The following is a 23,731-nucleotide window of genomic DNA, read 5'->3' on the forward strand; positions in this document are numbered from 1 at the left end:
GGTCGGGACTCTATTAAAATGTAGCGACCATGTTACATCGCTGACTGTCTCTGTTTCTCCTCTGTTTAACTGAGGGCAAACTATAGACTTATAATAGAAGTAGACAGCACCACCGCCAATTTCTCCCAGTGATGAATATGCTTATGCATCTGGCAAGCAACTCTGATTGGACTGAATATACTAGTTCTACTAGTGTGCGTGCCTGCCTCATAGCCTCACAGTCTTTATGGACCAATTAGCAATTAAATTTATTCTGGTCTTTGTTGTTCAGTTTTCTACATTAAAACCCTGTGATAATCTGACCTGACCATCAATTAGAGTTTTATATGTATTAAAATCCTGTAGCCGCTGACATTATGCAACCCCATTAGGAAACATGATTTTCTAAACAAACAAAAGCTTCTCTTACTGCAAAGTGCCTTATTATCAGTAATGATTTTTTATGCTTTTGTGCATAAGAAATTGTATTATGAAAGCTTGACTTATAAAACTGCAATAATGTGTATGTGAGTGTTTCTGTGTATTTATGTCCATTCTTGTATACTGACACCACTGACCACAAATGTTTTTTTTCCAGCCTCCTCATTCTAAATTACATACTGCAGCTAAATTGTTATGGAAAGTTATCATTCCTGCACATTTGGTGCAGTCTTCTGACATTTCCTCTCTTGGACCATTTCACTCCATTAGCGCTTTCAGTCAGACAACATCTGACACTTTCACGTCCTTGTTCAAGTCTACTGACATTTAGTCCTCTGGTTAACATCCATTTGGAAACAGCAGGTGTAAGGTGAAGGCTGTCAGCTGGACCGCTCGCCGCGCTGACGTGCTTATGCTGGTATTGTACATGTGAATGTTTATGCCACAGTGAGCAGTGCACGCTGGCTTCAGCTGGACTGTTTGGACAAAAACGCCCCGAAATGCAAACAGGAGTTCACACTGCCAACTGCACAGACTCTGGTCTGTTTGAGCGATCTGCAATTCAGATCATAATGAGTCATGAGTCCCATCAAGGTAAAGAGGGAAGGGCATTATTCCCTAATGAGCCTGACTTTACGATGCCATCATAATAACAATCTGATCAAGAACAAAGAACAAACAGCCACACATTTTTTATTTATGTCTGCGAGCTGTTTGACTGGAGGACAAAGGCTCCCATATTTTAAAAATTTACTGTCTGTCCTATAAACACAAATGTACAGATGCAAACGATTAATAATAGATTAAAAAAATACTTATTACATAACAATTCATTACTTTTAAGACTTTAATTATTTGTTGAATGCATTCATGAATGAATAAACACCAATATAAACATATTTTGCTTTAAGTCACTGTTTCAAAAAAGGATATTAACTCTAAAACAACCCTTTTGCTCATTACTATATTATGAAAACTTCAGAATATGCCCCTCTTGGTGTCATCAGTACTATCTTTCTGAGAGCACAAATCCAACAACAGCCCCAGAGGATGTCAGGCTGTGACGTTTGTGAACCCTGCAGACAGGATTTAACGTCATTTCTCCTGCCAGAAACTTCTCAGAGCATAATATATATTCTTGCCAGCAAACATACATGAATAATTCATACAGTGCTCCTTCATCAGAGTGACTCCAGCCTACATTAGCACGGCAAATTATACAGTACAGATAAATATAGTTAGAAACTGAAGCGACAGCGCTCCAGAAGTGAATGGGACTTCCACATTACCGTCTGTATTTGAACTATGCTGCTGATTGGGCGAAAGGAATTTTCTGTTTGTTGAGTCTGGGATTGACATGAGAACCAACCTTGATTACTGGAGAAATGCTGGAAGACCTCAGAGCAGGATAGATTGACCACCTGCCCGACTTCAGCTCTCAGCCAGCATCCGATGTCATCCCATTCTGTTTTACATCCTGCAAACACAGAGATCAGCATGGTCAGTCAATACATGTGTGAGTGGAAACACTAGAAATTATACTTGGCTGAGTTAGAAAAGTTGGTGTATCAATAAAATAAAGATGCAACAAAAGCTTTATGTCTGTGTGGACAGATGAGGAGACTGTAACGTTCTATAAATCTGTCATATTTCCATCAGGTTTTCTACATTGTTTTCATTCATTTGAGTTTAGACTGGTGCTCTTTAAACCATGACATCTACTTGCACCCTCCTCTTTTGCAATGGTTTAATGGCACCCAACAGGAGAATCAGTATTTATCTCAGTGATGGAGTCCTCACATCATTTCAAGGAAACTAGCTGACTAGTTTCCTTGCTTTTTTAAATACCTACAGATCAGAAGTTTAATTTTAGCCAATCGGATCAATTCACTACTAATGCCACCTCTTTCTGCTTTAGAAAAAACTATAACGCAAAAATGTTTTTGGCCAGGCCCAAGCTTTTCTTGTTCTTTGGTTGTACAGAATCCTCTGAATCATGGTTTCAAGTGGACATAACATCAGACGAATGGCAGGATGCATGAATAAAGGCTCAAACCCAATCTGCTAATACCAGACACAAGCTATTACAATGTAATTGGTTAATGTGTACTTATGTTACTCCAGTTAAATTGCATACATTTGATAGCAGTAACCCAGATACATGCATCAAGTGTGGCATGGAAAATGGGAATTGTGAATGTGCTGAAATAATTGAGTTCTGGGGGAAAAATCAACATCACTATTGCTGAGATTTTATCTCTGAAGTTACACCTGGGACCCAAACAGGACATCTGATTCCCTTCTCAGAAAAAATGTGAACAGACCTTGAATAGGTCAGTGGGTGACAGAAATGTCCTTCTGTCTTTCAGAAGTTGCATTATATCAAAAATGACTTGAATAATGTGCTTGTTCTGGTAGAAGAGGCGTGGGATGGATAGTGGAATGTAAAGTATAGTGACATGGTGCTTCATAGAGAATGAAACTTTGACAGAGTGGACCGTGGACCAACAGAGACCCACATGCTTACTTCTAGAGACTACTATATTGGACAGGTAAAGCTGGGAAAGAGGTGGGAAGATACAAGATAATGTATTGTTTGTACTCAGTTTTTGTAATGCTGCCATGTGTATTGATTACTGCTAATGATTATTTTGATGAATGGATGTGGATAGAAACACTTAATTGGCATTTACTTATGCAGATTTTCTGGATATTTGGTTAAAATTTGCATTTCTCAATCCACCTGTCATTAATAGACTGTAATGTTTATGTTAAAGCCAGCCTCTTCATGCTGCATTAAGTAGCTTTTGAACTGAATAGCCTCTATCATACATAGTTCCCAGTAAAATACTTATTCCCATTATTATTATTATTATTATTATTATTATTATTATTATTATTATTATTATTATTATTATTATTATTACAATCGTTCAGACACCACCAGTGATTTTCACTATTCACACATGCAGCTACATTCAGGAACATTTCCGTCTTGTTCCTTTTCACACTTGTAGATGCCAGTCACCGTAAAACTCATCAGAAAAAGAAAAGGATGGAGCAAGATGTACATGTACGTGGCAGAAGGTTTTTGTCTGGTGCTCTTGTCTTTAATATTCAACGTGTTTGTGAGAAGACTGCATGTGTTCAAAGGGGCTAAAGATACACATCCCTGATGACAATCTAGCGCTAACAACAGCATGCTGTAAGAGCCACTTAACTAATACAGTCCACCTGTTTGGTGTATTGGTCTTCATCAACTCCTGTCAGAAATATCTTTTTCAATTCCTTGGTAAATTGTTTACTTTGTCTCTTTGTCACTTCTGTCCTTGGCTGAAAATGGTTGTTTATATTTTTATAGAACCAGTCAGCTAAACCGTACAGTTTATGTTCAGCCAGAAAACTCCAGCTGATTAAATGATGCTAAAAGCAGTTAATTCTCTGTGGGTTTGTACTAAAAGCTTTTAACATTCAGCACAATGTCATTTTGATTCAATGTAAGCATTGAAAATATGGGTTAAGGCAGGTTTAAGTGTCATTTTGTTTTACTTCATCTGCAATAAAACAAAGGCTATCATCCACTGTACAAATGTATTCATATATGCTTCACATGTAAATAAATATTTCATAAGATAATCAGAGGAGGACAAACAACTGCATGGATTAGCATTTGTATGACGATTGATAAGCCTCTTACACACACTGTATTGGGACTCTACAGATCAAACAGTGCATCATTTGGATATTTTAATAATTGTGCCTTGATTTGGGGCTGAGAATCATATCACAGCTGAGACATTCATCTCTACCAAACATCCTCTGAAGTCCTCATGATTGTGATCTGGCAAACAAACCAGTCTTCACAGTATAGACAGGCGTCTATATGGCTTCAGTGTTTGTTTAGAGTAATGTCAATTCCTCAGCTGCATACGTGTCAGGAAACTTGATTTCTGGTCACATTTCATTTTCTAGAAAGAATCTATGTTGATGTGAATTGTTTTTCCAATGACAGTTTTTAGTTATTTTTCTCTCTGTTCATTGCAGCCATGATAACAATAATAATTATTCTATTTATTTCAGGCTTTCCATCAGTTAATCAGCCCTGCATCATCAGATTAATATCAGTTAATTAGTTTTGTCTGCTGAACTAAAACTGTCATACACATTTGTTCCCGAAGACAACATGGAATCACAAATACAGGAAACATGATCCAGTTCTGTTTTTTGAAATGTCATTGTGTTATCTAGATAACAATATTTGTCTGTCAACCGGTCCACTACATTGGTCAAAGACACAAATGACATGACATCTATTTCACTGATTAACATTCATGCCATTCAGACAGCAGAGGATGTATCCTAATAACTTTGGTGAAGCCCTGATATTAACCCTTTAGCTACACCATAAGGTTCATATTTCAAACTAATAACCCACAATATAAATGTACATGTTCTGGCAATTTGTGACATATTTTTGTAAGTTTGGGTCCAGTGGAGACAACAAATGTCCCTTTTAGGTTTCAAGATGAAAAAGTTTGTGAAACCCTGCTATAAATGCTTTCAAATATCATGAAGAAAAAGCTGATTCAATTCTACTTGTGCATCAGTCAGGAGCTTCCTACAGCGTTCTTGACATGCTCTATGAATTTAAAAATGCTCTGCAAAAACTCCCTGCTGTTATATTTATTGAGAAAATACTTCAAACATTTTGTCTCAGCCACACCATCCACACAAACTGCAGCACATTACAGGTGACCTGTTTACCGACTCACACACTTCTCCTTCTGTAACCAAAAGGGATATTTCCATTGATCCTGGCCTAATAAATCAGCAGCAGACTGGTCTTATCCACATTCCAGCAGGACTGGGCTCCTTTCTGTGAATGGACTGTGGCAAAAGCTTTTGCTTAATGTCACACACACCAGATTTTTCCACCTACTGTCCAGATTCTAGATAAATCTGAGCTTACTTACCAGTATAAAATGGATTAATTCACATGTCAGTGAGGACGTGGTCTCAGGAGGCAAGAAATAACAGGTTTGACAGGAGTGAACAAATGAATGGATGGAGTATGTGACTCAGCTCTGATACATATTAATCATTGTGATAAGCCAAAGTGTGCGGTGCTGCAAATATCTGCAGCCATCTCCATCCACAGCGGGTGAATGTCAACAGTGGTGATGAATTATTTATTTTTTTTTAAGGCAATACAAGGAGGTTTTCATCTATCCCGAAGGCTGAAGTGAGACCATAACAAATGTCAAATACATTTCCAGCAGGAAATCTCTTCTCTGAAAAAAGTTTATACTCCTGAAGCACTAAGTTTCGAGGAACATGAAAATGTTTCAAAGATCTGCAAGTGCTGTCTCACTAAAACATAAATACACTCTGCCTGTATGTAAAACTAGGATTCTTCACTCAGTAGGATGTCGGAGAGGCGAATTTATTTATTTATTCATGTTTATTCATCCATACAATGTAACATTTTCTTAATTTGAGCGATGCAAAATTAAATTTTTAATATAATCAAAGCACAGTTGGGATCATAAATTAACCAACAATATCACTTGCTGTAATATTTAAACCCTTTTTATGTAAATTTGACTAAGATGTTGTGACTCATCTACTGGGAAGTAATGTAGCTGTCGGGATTTCTGTTATAAACAGATTAGAGTTTGCAGCCACACTAGCAGGTCTGTGGGGCTCATTATAAAGAAAAACAAACTGTTAGACTGATTAAAAAAACAAACTGTTAGATTGATTAAAAAAAAATATATATGTATATATATATATATATACATATATATATATATATATATTAATCAAAAATGTGTTTTTCATCTTCAGTGGCTGTGGTGAAGTAACAAAGGGTGGTGTAACAACAAAGGTCTTTAACAGCCTAATCTATCCAGAGGAGGGGACTCAAGTATCTAACTTGGACTTGAGTCGCACTTCAATCACACACATAGTGACTGGAGACAGGACTTGAGATTTGGGACTCGTGAACAATGGTTGTTCTGACCGCGTATTAACATGAAGAAAAAGTGATGATATATTCTGATGAGCTGAATGTCATTCCCTCTTTTGTTATCATCATTATCATCACATTTTTGATGGAAATGTGATGGAAATGTCCCCAGAACAACTGCAAAATGCCTATATGATGCGTGCTAACCATTTTATTATTATCCCCTCCAAGAATAAGCCTCACGAAACGTGGGTGCATGTGTGCATGTGCGCATATGTGCGTGAGTGTATGCGCGATCACCTTGGACCCACAGCTTGTCTGCTGCTAATCTTGAATTCTACTGGACCAATCAGCCTAATTTTTTTTGTGCACTGTACATAGAAAAACCTTTGTGATTCAGAATTTTTGAAAAACCTTAAAAGCCATTTTTTAAGGCTCCACATGACATCAGCCAGATCATCTCATTCTCATGAGGGTGACATCTCAAGAACACATTCGGGGAATTTCTCAAACGTGTTCAAACGTCCACTCAGACTCAAAGATGAACTGATCTCACTGAACAATTTTTGACCATAACTCAAGAATTCATACATTAATTATGACAAAATTATACACAAATACCTAATAGGATAAAATAATGAGGTGATGACATTTTATATCCAAAAGGTCAAAGGTCACATCACAATGTTCAGCTCTCTATCAGTCCTCTGTCCTTCTTTGTAAGAACAGACAACATGTTTCTCACTGGATCTCATTCACAGGAATCACACATGTAGTGAGAACTTCCACTTTCCCCCAAAAAAATACACTTAACTCTTTATTAAATTCTTCTAATTTACAGGTCAATATAGAGTTTGTCAAATTGTATTTTTTATGTAAATTCAAAGTCTTCACTGCATACATTATATGAGTTGATGGCTCTGTTTTATATTAACTATTGACAGCTGACTTCTCACTCTTCTTAACTGGTTGCTAGGGTCTAGCTCGGGACAACACATGCACGTCTTTGTAAATGTTGATTGACCTTCATAAATCTCCGCTCATTGCATCTGGCAGATGTGGTGGCATTGCAGAAGGGGATCTGCACTTGACTGAGTGCACTTCCAGTTTTCTCATTATTTCTCTGTGCTCAGGAAGTTTGACCAACCCTAAAAGTCGATATTTAATGTCCGGGGAATGAGACTCAATAATCAACTACAATTCTGGTGGAATTTTTCCACTGGCTTTTGGATTACAGCAGAAAAAAAGAAAAAGAAAATCATACTTGCACGTTTTGTTCAAAAAGATAATCCTCACCCCCACCAAGTGACTAGTGTTCAGCATAATGAAGTTATTGTCTGTGAAGACCTCTGCAGTCTCATTTAGCCACTAATTGGCAACCACCATTTTTAAGACACATAACTTCAAACAGGCTTTATTTCAAATAAGTAAAAACCCATTGAAAAAAACCCTTTGACTTTGAGACAAGAGAACTGGAAGCGCTAATGTGCTGAATCGTGTCTAGGATTTAGATTTAGGACTTCCTGCAGCACTCTATAGAGAGTTTGTGCACTCCAGGTATTTGAGGCTTCCACTGTGGCTGCTGACATTAATCTGAGACAGAGCAGCGAAGCAACAATCTGTCTGAGTGAAATAATCATTTTCTCTCAGTGCCTTATTTCATTTGTACAAATCCAGCGCATCAAATCCATTATCCACTCCTTCTCCTGTCTCCCCCTATCTCACAAAACCAACCACTTGCATCCAATCAGGTGCCCTCACGAATATGATGTCACCTCCAACGTAACCTTGGGAAACGATAGTGGAGCAATGATATGCGATTATTCACAGAGGACCTGAGACGTGGATGATTCACTTCAGCGTCTGCTCTGTGGCTGTCAGGCTGACTCAGACTGATATTCCTGAAGCCGAGGATCCAGGAGGGGCACAGGGATTGTGTTGAAATGCACTTTCAGATCTCAGGTCTGTCATTACACTGAGTGTCTGCTCAGTGAGTTGTTGTCTCAGGGATTGGTGCTATGAATTGTGGGGGTTTTACACTGCAAATGATTCAAGCACCAAACACGCCACATATAGTGACATTTATTTTACTTATACCATTCATAAATCAGTAAGTGAATAACTTTCTGCATGTTTTTTTTTTTAATAAAACTGATGTTATTCCTGCAAAATATTATTATTTAAAGACTTCTGATACACATATCCTCCCACAGGTATAATGCTACCAAGACAATTTATACCTGTATGCCAAATGTAATTCTTTGTACTACAGATGCATTGCATTGCATTTAATTATTAATATTACTATTATATTTTTTGAGTAATCCCTCCAAAAAAATTAGTCAACCAAAGGGTATTTTCAGACAATATCTTCAAGGCAATTATTTGAATTCATTCTTTTTGACATCAAGAGAAATTAAGCTTCTATAATCATTATGAATATGAAAAAGCTCCCATACATACAAGTTACTGTGAATGAAATTGTTGAGCATGTTCTTTACAGTTTATCAGTCTCTCCACTTTGTGCATGTTTTGCCTAAAATGGCAAAGATTGCTAGGATTGTGGTGATAAAAATGATACACCAACCCATTATTGTTTTCTCCAAATACATGTGAGAATTGCATATGGTGGACTTAGTGATTATTTAGATAAATCAAATATTCTCATCATCACAGTATGGCAATATGGCACAATATGGCTTAGCAATATATGTTTTGTGCACTGTTTTGTCAATAAACTTAAATCGAACTGCACACTTAAGAGAACATCTACAGTTTCTGATCATATTAAAGTCTATGGAGGCCCAACGTATTTATAAGTCAGGATTTGTATACATTACAAACTCCATTAGTATTGCAGAACACTATTAAACTAGCATTGCACAATGATTGGTATGTTCAGTTTGATTTTGAGTAATATTCATTTGGCATTAAGCTCTTTGGTGATGTGAGGCCACCATTCATTCCCACTACTTTCAAAATTCTGCCGACACATTCAGGTAAATTAGTGTTTATCTGATGTGAAGTCAGCCAAATATGGTGCCAATCAGCATCGTCAGCCTATCAGTATGCACAGCATCCACATGCATTTTCTCCAGAAAGTGCTTCTCTAGTTTTTAAATCTTATATTTTTGTTTTTTTTTTAATATTTCTACCTTATTATTCTACCTTCATTATTCTGGTCTTTTGAAACATTATAATTTCAAATTAAATAAAGATTACCCCTGCAGTGCTAATCACTTTCACATGCTATCACCAGCAGACTCTGCCAGGGGAAAACAGCCTGGCTTCAGTATGCACAAACTTGACAAATCGCATTTCTGCAACACCACACACATTATATCATATATTATTTGTTTGGGGAAAGCAGAGCAGTGTGAAATTGAAGTATGAAATATTTACAGATAGATATTCGGCTACGACAGCAGTCACTTTAGTAAGACAAATTTGAAGCTCTGGAAAGCTTGTACGATAAGAAATCATTTCTACTGAAAACATTCTGGCATGTTATAGCAGGAGAAGCACAAGTGTAATAACTAGTACAGTGAACACAGTGGAGTGCAGATATCTTCCCAGCAGCAAATGGTAAGGGTTAAAATGGTAAAGTTTATTACTCACAAGTGCAAATACAACCCATCCTAAATATTAGGAGCAGTGGGCTGCCACGGTGCTGCAAACGGGGACCAAAAAATTCTAAGTAAAGTAAATACATGTTTTTTGATGGTGGGGGAAACTGGAGCACCCAAAGGTAAACCTACGCAAACATGGGGAAAATATGCAGCTACACACAGACAGTCCCTGCCCCAGCCACCACTGACAGATGAAACCAGGGGAGATTTTAATAACATTTTTGCGTGTAGTATTTCTGGTTGATTTCACCGAATGCGCCACGGTTCTGATCCAGCAGCGTTTCAGAAGCGTTTCAGCAGCAGAGCGTTTTTTCCCACCTGATTATGTTTTCTTGCTCAGATTTTGCTGTTTAGGTCCTCTTTCCTTGCTCTTTGTGCTTCTACCATGGACAAGCAGGGTATGTGGTTAAATAGTTTCTTTTCTGTCTGTCTTTATGATCTTGCAGGGGGTCTTTTATTTTGAAGATTAAGTGGATTCTCCCTGCCTTTTCTGTGTCTGACTTCCTGCCTGTTCAATCTGCTCTGTGCTAAATGACACAGCATCTGTCAAAAATAGACAGATGCTGAATTTAATTCCAATAAGTAACGAGTATCATGTTCAAGTTCCAAAGTTTTGAGACGCCTGATTTAACTCCTTTCTCGACAAGCCATCATGGCATGGGGGTACCAGCGGATGCCTTACATCATCTTGTTTCATACGATACCAGTGTCTTCACCCTAGCTCTCACTGAGCCTGTTGCAGCCTCTAAAAGACGGACAGTTGTCACAGTCACACACTCACATGCGCACATTTATGCCTGGCAATGCTGATTAATAACATAAATCATGACTGCATTGCATTAAGGTCCTGGATAATGATCACTGCCTTACCATAGGACACTTAAATTGAATTACACCTGTGACGGTGGAAACTATCTGCTGTTCAAAAGGTTGATTCCAAACTCTTGGAGTGGCTACGTCCGCACTAATCCCACTAAATATAAAGAAGATTTCCTCTTTGTTGTTGGCTTCCTTCCACACTAAGCCACAATTAATCACATCCCAACAAACAATGCATTTCAAACCACCCCTGTCAAGTGCATCTTGTTGTTAGGGGAGGAAATCCATTGTGGATAAGATGATTAAAACTGGCAGCAAAGTACAGGCTTGAAAATAATGGATGTAGATACGAGCTTGCAGTTAACTATCTGTTGGGATTTATCTTAGGAAGAGGTACAGTTTCTTTATATAGCTAGTAAATAGCTGTGCTGTTGTAATTGGTATCAGGGATTAAGAGGTTTTATTTTCCAACACTGTGGCTTCATATTTCACTGTGGTTAATGCCAGAATTGGATATTGGCTTCCAAATTTTAGATTTGGTGAGAGGGGAAATGTCTTTTTAAGGATGTTGCACGTGGGAGGATCAGCTTCACGTTTACACAGATGTGTTTAATCCAAACAGTATTTCAGTTATATAGTAGACACGGTGGCACGTTTGGTGGGTGGAAGAGATAAAACCAAACAGCAGTGTCATTTGTACAGACTCAGCTGCAGAATTAATGGCACTGAAGCACACGACAGCTGAAGGCAGACCTGATTTAATTACTGAAGTGAACTTTAGGTGTTGCATTATAAAAAATCTATCTGGCAGGGTGTAGGGTTAGATTTAGCTCATGTTAGTAGCAGACAAATTCATTTAAAGTTAGAAAGCTTCATCAAAAAGGTCTGATGTTAAGGAGGCTGAGGACGTGGGACAAAATGCAACACACCTGTTACATTATGCTGCATTATTTGCCATTAATTGGCAGGGAAAATAATACAAGCACAAGATGCCAATTTTGGAAACAAATCTGATTAAACTGCTGCTTTACTGGAGAGTTGTCAAATACTGGCATCAGGAATTAGAACAGCGGCATACTCTGACAAGTTGACAGCACGTGGGCTCGTAAAGATAATGAAAGTGGGTGTTTCGGAGTGTGCCATCTTTATGTGTTGCCCTTATTTTTAAGGACAAAGCTGGATGTTTTTCTCCCAGTTTATTACATGAGCAATATTAAAATCATAGCCCTATTCACACAAGACTAGTATTACCAGGGGACCTCACGACTATGTTTCGTCTCACAGCAGGAAAACAACGGAAAACAACTGTTAAAAAAAACATGACCCAAAAACACAGAGATGCTGATTCGCACATGAATCTATATATAATCCCATGACCCCGTGTTTAAATAAATGAAATATGTGAGGTAATTTGTGGTGGAATTTTTATTTTATAAATTATGGCAGAAGAGATCACAGTCGAGTTCCAATTATTAAAATTTATAGTACGAGTGGTCCCAAGGTTATGTCATGAAGACAGTTGTGTTCTTTCTTTTACTGATGGTGGATGGCAGCAAATGGACTGACCCAACCAGAAATTAAGATTAAGATGACAATAATGATAATTTAGTTTTTTAACAACGTTGGCCTGTAGGTCTATCGATCTGTCAGCTGGCTGGTCCGGCCCTCTTGGACTGAGTATCATGAAATTTTCAACACACGTTCATGCAGGATAAATCATATTACTGCATGTAATGATACAGCACTGACACCATGTTACTGAAACAAATAACTGAAACTATAAGGTGTTGAACCAAATACTCACTGAAACCAATCCTTCTGTGTTACTTTTGGTGCTCTGTTAGGCTGGAAATATATTTGCCTTTAACCACACGTTTGCATACATACCCCTACGCATCCTTACGCTTTATGGCTGCCTCACATATCCTGTGTCTATTTGGAGTGATGGTTGTGCGCGTCCTCAGAAATTAACGCTATGCAAAATTTCTGAAAGCTTGAACAATGTCTCTTTTGTCCCAGGTAAAATGTGCTCCACTGACAAAACAACTGGCCCCAGCCTGGCTCCCACGTAAATCTGGTCTAAAACCACCACTGCTACCCCAACTTTGTCAGTTGTGCCTGCGGATTAATTTCTATGTAAAGGTCTCGCAACAGTTTTTCCAGGAAAATCCAAAGGATATGATGTTTAGTGTCGCTCTTGATTGGTTTTCTTCTCTTCTTTTTTTTTTTTTTCTATTCAATTTGTGCATTTTCAGACAGGGTGTCACTACTCTGAAACCATATTATATTAAAAGTATCTGTATGAATATTATTGATGCTGTGATTTGTTCCATTGAGAGCTGTTCAGCCAACAAGTCTAAACATAATTTCTTATTTCTTATTTTTTATTTTGTGTCCATTAAGCAATACTGTCTTTTTTGCAGTGGTCAAGGTGATGAGTATGGCGTTGTGGTGTTTGTGTGGGTGGCTGATGTGTCGACATGAATTTTTACAAACTTGTCAAAACTGTGATTCAAAATCACATAAATTTAAATTCTTGTTGATGGGATCCCTGAGTTTCTATCCTTTAAAAGGGGGCGGGCACAGTCTGTCATGTTGGTGAAGTACCCATATGTGCTGGTCTGATGAAGAGAAAATATTTCCATGCTAACATACTAAACTAAGCTGGTGAACATGGTAAAGATTATATTTGCTAAACATTAGCATCTAAAGGCACCAGCATACTCTCATCAGATGGTTGGACAGCTTCGGAAAACTGATTCCCCAAAACATCCCAGACTGGGGGGCTGTGTACAAAAACCTCTGTAAATTTCCAATTCAACATTCACACCCACAACAGCTACGACAATTAGGTGATTAATCAATTAGTTGACTGACAGAAAATTTGTTGCTAACTATTTTATCAAAGCAAAAATGTAAAGCATTTTTTGTTTGCAGCTTTTTAACTGTAAGGATTTGTTGCTTTTCTTTGTCATTTGTGATAATAAGTGAAGAGTGTTTGGGTTTTGGACTGTTGGTTGGACAAAACAGGCAGCTTAACTGATAATAAAACTATGTGCTGGTTGCAGCCCAAACTCCCGCTAACGGATCAGCAGTGCAGATGTGCGAAAATAGGTTTTATTATTTATTTATTATTTATTTCCTCTTCTCCAGAATAACCTGTCCCTTAGCATTATCCTTGTGTGATCATGTTAATGTTAGCAGCCCCACAGAGCTGCCAGCGTGGCCATAGGCTCTTTAAATGATTTATCTTGTTTCTTATTGTTTCAGAGAATGACCTGAAAAAATTTATGTAGACATAAACCTTTTGTAGCAGTCAGGTCCTTTGCACTGTATCTCTGAGCCAAAGTTTATATCTAGGTTGTTTACTTCAAGCTGTCTGTTGGCCTGCTCTTACAGATTAGATTGCTTCAAAGTGCGAATGAAAGTTTTACTGTCTGTCAAGTGGTGAAATAATATTCCCATAAGGGAGTCCCCCTCTCCTAGATGCTTAAATTCTGTTCTTTGGGTTTGAGTCATAAAGACACTGAGAGTGACATGACAACTGTGATGCACTGATTATGAAAAGGTTTCATTTTTAGCCTGAGATTATAGGCGTCAAACAAAGAGGCACAATCATATGATCTATGCAACATTTGTCCTCATTCATCCACGTAACAAAAGCCACAGTGAAAACCATGAATTATGGAAACTTATACTGTCTCAACGGGCCTGACATCTTTTGTTTGGACTTAATCACGGGGGATTTTGAACTACCGTGTGGGGAAAACCATGTTATATGTCCTTGTGTGTCTAACTGTCAGCCTAATGTCAAGAGCTGAATGATTAATTTCAAGCATTTCCTCTCAGATCAACTAAAAGGTTTGTCACCCACAGAGCAGTTCTCTATTATTAGGCCTTTATTAACACGGAGCTCTTTAGGAGGCTATACATTTAGCCACTTGAATGTCACATCATTTAGGATTAATAGTGACATGTGAAATTACTTTGGACACCGAGTGAGTGCCTACAGAGCAGCCCTGAGGGAAGAACTGGATGATGTATTGATTTATTAAGCAGCTCTCACTTGACTTCTAAATGGGGTTTGATGTTTTATTGGGATTTAAATTTTGATGTTTAATGCAGCTAAATCTGGGAGCTTTGTTTTACCAGAAATTATGCCATTGTTTTTTGGTAGGATTGTTTTTTTTTCTTTATAAAGAAGGACCTTTGAAAAAAGGTACTGAATGAAGTACTCCATTGGTATCTGTATCACTTTAAAGATAATAGTATTGGTACTGATACTGTAACTTTTCTTTTCAATACTAGTAAAGTTATTTATTTACACTTATGCCTCATTAAATCAGTGGTACACACTAGGGGTGCAACGATATATCGATCTGAAATGATATATCGATTCAATATTCAATGATCCAATAATGCAAAGTGAAAATATTGATCTATATCGTCATCTTGAAGATACACCTTTATTTTGAAAATCACATGACATGTCACAAATGTCTGGAAGAGTCAAGTCATAAAATTTTTAAATCATAATTTAGTCGCATTTTGTGAGTTGACATAAAAATGACTGAATGTGTTAAATGGACATATGGTATCATCTGATATCGATCGCAGGCCCCTAGATTGAATCAAATCAAAATTGTATCGTGGCAGACTTTGTGATATTGGCAAATATCATACTGTCGTCCAAAGAATCAATATATGTTATGAGACTTATGATGCTGCAGAATGCATTATTAGCAAGCTCTATAAAGTTTTTTTCTGACTTGAGCTCTAACCCGGTCAACTCAGGTGTGACATCATTCCCAGCTCCAACTCCCAACCTCCAAGGTGAATGGAATCCATAATGGGAGTGTCATTCGTTTTACAGGTATTTGGGCATAAACCAAAATAGTGGGCAAATGAGAAATTTGACCTGATGGTGGCACTAGAGGGAAAGTCAAGAAAACAGTAAAAAACACAGAAGTCACAAGGCTTCATTGTACTGGACACCATGAGTATCTCTGGCTATAAATACAAAATATTTTGTCATCAAATATGAAGTTTTCTGCCTTTCTCCATTTCATGCAATTCTTTGGGTTTTGGACTGTTGCTTAGACAAAACAAGCTGTATGAAGACATCACCCTGGTCAGGCATTGTTCACTATATTTGTTAACATTTCAGACACTAAACACTTAATTAAGGACTAAATGATTTTTTTCCGATAGCAAAACGTTTCACTGCAGTATACAGCAGCATATTACATCTATTTGGACCCATTACCACCAGGAGTCAGGCACTGATGGCACTGATGATTATTGCACAAAGGTGAAAATTCAACTCTGCATGATTACATTTAACCTGCGTGTTTGGCATCACACTGATGGACACACAAACACACCTACTTCGACAGAGAAATCTATCAGCAGACTTTCATCTGCATAATGAGCAGCAGATGACAACTTTGTAGCAAAGTGTCACTCCAGCATTCAGAGTCATCGAGGATAATTAAGATCAAATTAGTCTGAAATGTTAAAGTTCATCACTCTCTCAGAGGGGAGTTGTCAGAGTGTTGTTATTCTGGGACAGTTTCTGATGAAGTGGCCTCAGTGACGCAGCCCCATATGGAGACATGCAGCGTGACCCCCTGTGAGACGCCAGGTTCATCAGTACATAATGAAGTCAGTGAGTCAGATTGGAAGGACATGCAGGTGAAGCCTCACCAAAAGGGAGTGCAGGTGTCAGAGAGGGAATTAAAACCAGTATGATGAAGACTGCAAGGTGCACATGCACATTATATATTTAAGTCCTCTCTGCATCCTAATCCTATTTAAAATACTGTAAGATAAGAGACTTTAATGACCACATGCAAGGTAATTAAATTGAAATTAAAGGGGTGTCCTGCTGCTAGAAGGGCTATAACTTCATTCACACATCAATAAGGGGTTGAAGAAGTATAAATGTCATTTACTTAAGTAAAAAATAGCAATGGCACAGTATAAAAATCCTCAGTTACTTTAAGAGTGCACCCAGTACACTGCGACAGGCAATCACTGATATGTAGGTAAATAACTATAATTAGAAGAAAAAAAGAAAAAGGACAAAAAAAATTGTAGCCCTTTTACTATTTACATGTAACTAACTCCCCAGCATTGCTAGGTGGTACAGCGGCTGTGGGCTGCGGCCCTTTGATGCATGTCTATCCCTGATTCTCTCTCCCCCTTTCCTGTCATATCTGCAGCTGTCCTATGAATTAAGGGCATATAAGCCCAAAAAAAAAAAATAAATGTGCTGATTTTGCAGACTGACCCTGTCATTGCTACTTGATCTGAGATATTTTGATGGACATTTTACATACAAAACTGACTTATTGATTAAATGAGAAAACAATTGGCATATTAATTGATAATAAAAAATCAATCATTACAGTAGTTGCAACTCTACCATCTTGTAAAAGAAATCCAATTGAAATGCAAATTATACAACTGAAACCTAAAAATGTTTGAGGTTAGACGTAAATTCTTTGGCAAATGAAACTTTCAATCAAACCACTGTGATTGAAGTGCTCCCAGTGAGCAATTTTCTGTTGAAAAGATGCTTTTAAAATGATTACGGTCACCAGTATAAAGATGTTTAGAACTGGTTCAAAAGTGAACATTTTTTCGTTGACTATTTGAAGACTTTGACTGAACGTTCATGTTTTCGACTACCTTGTTTTGCAAAAGTGACATTTTTCTTCTTCTACAATATGAAAATAAAAACAGCATGTTTTCACTTAGGAGCCCAACTAAGAAAGTACATCTAGATTTCTCAAATGAAAACCAGAAAAACAACCTTTCCTCACACAAATCTCCTGGGTGAAAGTCCTTCATTTAACCCATTTATCCACCAAATCTTGCTGTACACATGGACTTCGCTGCTCTTCATGCTATGTCACTTGACTTCGTAAAGGCTTTCTGCCAGATGGCTTTCTGGCAAACTTCTCCTTATATTGCAACGTACTTGTGCATGTGTGTCAGTAATTACAGTTGTATTTTTGGCAGCACACATCCTATATAGCTCCATATTTAAGTTCCATATTTTTTTTAAATGCATTGTAATTGTCTTCATGTAGATCACAATTCATCTACAGTATATTAGTGAAATATGACTTACCTTCACACAGAAAAATACTGTCTTTCTTTCAACCCACTACTACAACTGCTATAGCCATATTTAGCCAGTTGAAAATAAGGTGAAAAGATGTCTTTGATGTTTACTAGAAATCAACTTGAAATCAATGTTGAAATCCTGATTGGTGCAAGTCAAAGACAACTGCAGCGTTCTTTTTCTTTAAGTGTAACTTCACCCCCAGCGGGTGGAGTGGGGGTGCACAAGACTACCACTGTCAGAGGTGTGGCTTCACAGCAACGTAGTGTGACTGACCAGAGACACAGACTGAACACTGCTCAGAGAAACAGTGACAGTAGCTATAACCAGCAACGGGCAACTGCTGTCAGACTCCAAGTCCGCAGAGAAACTGTCCCCCTGGAGCTTTGACAGTCACTAGAAGCACATTTGAAAAAAAGTTTCTTTCTTGTACCTGAGATGTCATAAGCTGATCTAACACTAGTGGCTCAGAGAGGTGATGCTCTCCAGTGTGGTGTGTGTGTGCGGCACCATCTCACTTCTAACTCATCAGGTATCACCGCCCCTTGGTGACTCATACAGACATGGATGATATGCATTTGTGGCTAAAACTGACGCGTCAGGCTTTTTAAGTGACGTCAATGTGAACCCATCCTATCCCAGGCTGTCGGTATGGTATAAAGATGGATAAAGTCCACACATGGAAGAAGAGGGGTGGATGGATGACTCAGTGAACACATGGCTTTCAACCAGGAGTCCAGAGTTTATGTCCAAAATGTTATTAAAAGTTGAAAGGCACATAACTTCAGGTGTGTCCTGTGATTTTCACATGATTTTTGTGTCACGAGTTGCTTCAGTGCTTGGGATGAGAACGCATTGGTTTGTGTGTCTCTGGGGAAGTGTCGGAGCATAGCCACAGCCCTGCTGTTTATCATGAGCTGTCAGAAGTGCCAAAATGGAAAAACACAAAGAAGAGGATTAGCAAAAAAAACTGTGTAAATCATGAATCTCGATCAGCACATAATGGTTGGTTCTATCTCACCATTGACAACCAATGAAATGTCAATCAAGAAATGTCAATATTGACACCAGCATTGATGTGTTTCATCATAGTATGGGAGAAGAATTTAGTTTACAGCTAAAAAATCGTGTTCAAGTGTGCAGCACCTCTTTAACGTTTCCTGTGTGCTGCAAGGCATGTAATAGACCTGCCACTCCACCGTGACAATATCAGGTCTTGCCTCGCCTTGGCGTGTAAAGTAGGCTGCATGTTCTCTATTAGGCTTTGACATGGTGTGCTGCAGTCAGGAAGGTCATGACTGGGTCAACGCATGAATTGAGCTGCAAACTTGGCTTCAAAATGTGTCAGAGACAAAACTAAAAGCTACAAGACAAATAAAACTCTTCAAAGAGCCAACAGAAAGTTTAACTTTCATCATTTACCTTGATTCCCCAGCTCATCTATAAACTCTGCCTTTCTTTTTTACTTTAGCCCACATTTCTGTCAATTAAAAACCTCCCTCAGTGCGCCGAGGCTTCCCCGTCATCTCACAAAGTGTGTGTTTGTGCAGAAACACAAAGCAGCAGCATCAAAACATGGACCCACCGCTGTGGTCGGTCTGGTTCTGCGCTTCGCTCCTCCTTGTCTGGCGACAAATCTCCTGAGCCCTCAGGTGCTCCGAGATGATGGCGCAGTCCGGGTGAATCGCCTCAGCCTGCAAATATGAGAGAAATAAGTTATCAATGGTGAAGCAGACACACGCAGATGCTCTGCGCTGGATGCTTGGAGGAGTTGAGACGCGTGACTGAGTGCAGAGACGGAGGGAAACTGTCGATTGAAAAAACATCAATGGACACACCTCTATGGACAGATTACTTCGTCTTTTGTCACTTGACAGGGGTTATTTTTCAAGACAGGAGTCCCTTTGGTGGTAAAATGTTCTCAGAAGATGCCCACATTTTTTTAAAAAGTCGAAAATAAATGGGAAAATAAAGGTGCAAATTGTGGCTCTTACAGTTGATATTTTACCCTCAAATACTACAATTATTTTTTAACAATTAAAAAAAGGGGGGGGAAGTAATTTATTATTAACATGCGTTTTTCAAATTCATGCTCAGCCCTGCAGATCATCGGACAACATCTGGACCAGTCCTTTTTTTTTTTTTTCTTAATGTCTCACCCCTGTATGGATGTAGTCTTAGTGAATGCAGATGCATGACGATCAAGGATGCAGGTCGTGAGCTTTGATAAGCACTAATTAGCGCCGGCAGCCTAATGAGGACGTTTGCTGTCCAAGCGTGGTCCCAGGAGCCAGAGAAGGACACAGGATATTAATGGTAATAGCGTTGCAATAAAACCGTCACTAAGCTGTAATTAAGTCAATCGTTTCCTAATTAGCAGGGTTTTTTTCGCAGCAGCAGGAGGGTTCAACTTCAGCAGGACTTTGAGCTGCTTTTAATCAGTTCGTGAATGAAAGTATTTTGCCCCACATAGACTGTACGGATGACAAAGGAATATAAACATGTCACTCACTATCGGTTTGCACCACAGATGAAGATAAAAGATGAGGAGTATGAATGTCCCCTGTCGTCCCTGCAGCACATTACAAAACACTTCCATGTTCTTGTCTGTCTTCTAGATCCCTCATCGGGTGATGAAGATGATGATGTGTAAATCCAGGTTATTTGCTCTTCTGTGTCTCCTAAAGACTTCTCCTTCTTCTGAGTCTCGGTATGAAAATGTCAACCTAAAATAGATGAATCCGACTCTCCCCGCGAGCTGCAAACTTGCAGGACTGAAGAGCTGCCGCACATCTGCTCTCCCTCCTCTCTCTCCCTCTCCTCTCTCTCTTTGTGTGTGTGTGTGTGTGTGTGTGTGTGTGTGTGTGTGTGTGTGTGTGTGTGTGTGTGTGTGTGTCAGAGAAGAATCAGGTGAATGAATGTCTCCATTCAGACGGGTGACAATGGGGACGCATGATAAAACAAACAGCCAATGGCCTATTTTCCAGTCACAAAATGTATTTTGCAAATGTTAATGACTGCCAGACACAGTCTATATGTCTCCATACAAAATCCTTATTTGTACACCGCCTGATAGGCAAATAATTTCATATTTAACAAAGGATTTATTGTTTATTATTACCAGTGATGATTGTTATATGGCCCAAAGTCCATGTCCATGACCATGTCCCATGTCCTGATGTCCAAATTACAGTAAAGTTGAAACAATAAATTGATTAATTATTAATTGACTATTTAATTAATCACCAACTATTTGACCGATTTAAATAAAGAATGTCCAAATGCCCTGATTTCAGCTTTTTATAGTTTCTGGTTTCTTTGTTTCTCTAATATCTTTGAGTTGTGGACAAAACAAGACCTGAAAAGACGTCATCTTGGGCTTTGAGAAACAATGATCAACATTTTTTGAACATTTTTCTGACATTTTATGGACCAAACAACTAATTGATTAAATGAGAAGAAAACAACAGATGTTGATCACACAACGGTCAAGCAATTTGAAGTAGAGCTGAAACAGAGCCGCAACAATAAGGCGATGAATCGATTAGTTGATCAAAATGAAATTAGTCACACATCTGTAAACATCTGTGCATTGACAGTTTAGGTTCTTCACATGTTTATGGCATGTATGAAAGGCTTTGTTTTCTTTGTCCGAGGACACCTGCCGTCAGTAATTCATTACTTTAAATGAATCGGTGGTTATAAGGCAAATAAGGTTGGTCATGATTGCAGTGACAGAATATTTTTTTCACTCTATAAAGAGAAGAACATACTTCCATGTTGCTCCACTGGAGCTGGTTTATGGTCATAATTTATGAACAGGGCCACGTGTGGCAGTTTCCAGGTGTGAATGTGGAGCAGGCCAGTGCTAAAAAAGCAAAACTCCTCCCCACAGAATAGCTACCCAAGAACAAGAACACAGGATTCAACCTTCAACTACTGCTCCGGAGTTAGTGATCCGTTTACAGGAACATTTAATGCCAGGTGTTCAGCTAAAGCTAACAGAGAATATGATTGGACTTGTCACTCTCCAGGTGTGAAACTGTGTCCCCGTGGTTTTAAAATAATTAAAAACAAACCTTTTGGTATAGTAGATACCATGTTTGTCAGGGTAGCCTGAGCTTCCCGTAAGGGAAATCCTAAAACACTGTTAGCCATTTACAAACACAGTTTAACAAAAGCTTTGGGTGATATGTCTGTGGGTTAATGGCTTATTTTTCAACATATTCGTTGTTTGCATTTAAACAGTGCTTTGCATGTCATGTTTGATCTACTGGCCTCAATTTTGTGGAGCAGGTACACTTATCTATCTATCATGAGGATGTTGTGTAGAGAGAAAACGGCTGAGTATTTGATGTACATAAGAGCAAATGTATCCTATTGAGGCTCGTGTTTTCACAAGATAGAGCAGATTGTACTGTAAACATGTCAGAACTGAATCTGGGAAAAGTCCCAAATCAGAGGACGCACATGATCAATCTGCAAATTTTCATTATCGATTGATCTGCTGACTCTTTCCTTGATTTATCATTTGGTTCATATAATGTCAGCAAATAGCAAAAAAAAAATGACACATTACACATTTACAAAGCTTACGGCAACGTCTTAAAATGTCTTGTTTTGTCTGGCCAAAAATGAAAGATATTTGATTTTGCTATCATAGAAGACAAATTACAGAAAATTGAGAACATGGAACCATTGAACTGTTGCTATTTTTGCTTTAAAGTGACAAGATTATTAAAATTTTGCAGATTACTTTCTGTTGATGGACTAATTATAATAAACCATAAAGTTTATTTATATAGCACTTATCAAAAGCAGCATTACAAAGTGCTTTGCACATAAAACACAGCAATAAAATACACAGTAATGTACAAGTAAATAAAGAATAAAAAAGGAATGAAACTTAAAAACAATAGCTGACTAAATACTAGAAATAAAATACCACAGATAAAATATAAAAGTAATTTTTGCACTGAAACTTCAACATAAGTAAAGTAGTGCAAGTGCAACATCAAGGATGAAGTGCAGTGTAACTCAAAAGTTAAGAATTAAAATTAAAAGAAAAATTATGGGAAAACCTTTTGATAAAAATAAGTCTTCAAAAGTGATTTAAAATAATTTATTTTAACTTAGAGAAATAAAACTCATTCCTTTACTACAGAACAACAAAAACAAATGGAAGCAAAAAGAAACTTTTTCCAAATGTAAGATTTTATGCCCAGAATCCTTGCAACATGACATCAGTAAACAAACAGGGATGCCATTGTTTACCAGCCCACACTGGCCTGTGACTGCTCTAAATGATGAAAGACTAACAAAGGGGGCAGAGAGTTAAGGATCTAAAGCTGAGGACTCCCACTTTCTATTTCCTGACAGGTTTTCATTCATGATTCGCTGTGTGCAGATAATCCCACAGTGAAAATCACTGGGTCAACACTTCAATCAATATAATTTTATTTAGCCAGGAAGGTCCCATTGAGATACCTTATCTCTTCTTCCAGGGTGTCCTGCTCAACAACATGTGCAGTTTCACATAAAGGATACTTGCTTGTGTTAGAACATATACAATACATTATAAAAACAACAACACAAGGGAAACAGTAAAGAAAAGAATCATACAGGCCATACCAGCAATATCCATGTCACATTCCACCTTAAGAGCACAATAAGTAGGATTTGCAAGTTGCTGTTTGAAAACGCACCAGAAGGATAGATGATTGTTGAAATTCCCAGGACATTTAATAATAACATTTTGGGTTG

At 38.1% G+C, this 23,731-nt stretch overlaps 1 protein-coding gene across 1 annotated transcript in view; it reads right to left on the reverse strand.

Moving 5' to 3' along the window:
- LOC146317981 (pituitary adenylate cyclase-activating polypeptide type I receptor-like) overlaps window positions 1–20,576 on the reverse strand; it is a 40,549-nt gene extending 19,973 nt beyond the window's left edge. The window contains exons 1-3 of the mRNA XM_084732107.1: window positions 20,481–20,576; window positions 19,554–19,662; window positions 1,790–1,897 (exon numbers count right to left, since the gene is read on the reverse strand). Coding sequence (XP_084588233.1) covers window positions 1,790–1,897; window positions 19,554–19,662; window positions 20,481–20,567 — 304 coding nt within the window. The 5' untranslated portion in view covers window positions 20,568–20,576. The remainder of the gene's footprint in view (window positions 1–1,789; window positions 1,898–19,553; window positions 19,663–20,480) is intronic.
- Between the last annotated feature and the right edge of the window lie 3,155 nt (window positions 20,577–23,731).

This window comes from Lutjanus erythropterus, chromosome 12, assembly GCF_056507025.1.
Source record: "Lutjanus erythropterus isolate fLutEry1 chromosome 12, fLutEry1.hap2, whole genome shotgun sequence".
Classification (NCBI taxonomy): Eukaryota; Metazoa; Chordata; class Actinopteri; order Lutjaniformes; family Lutjanidae; genus Lutjanus; species Lutjanus erythropterus.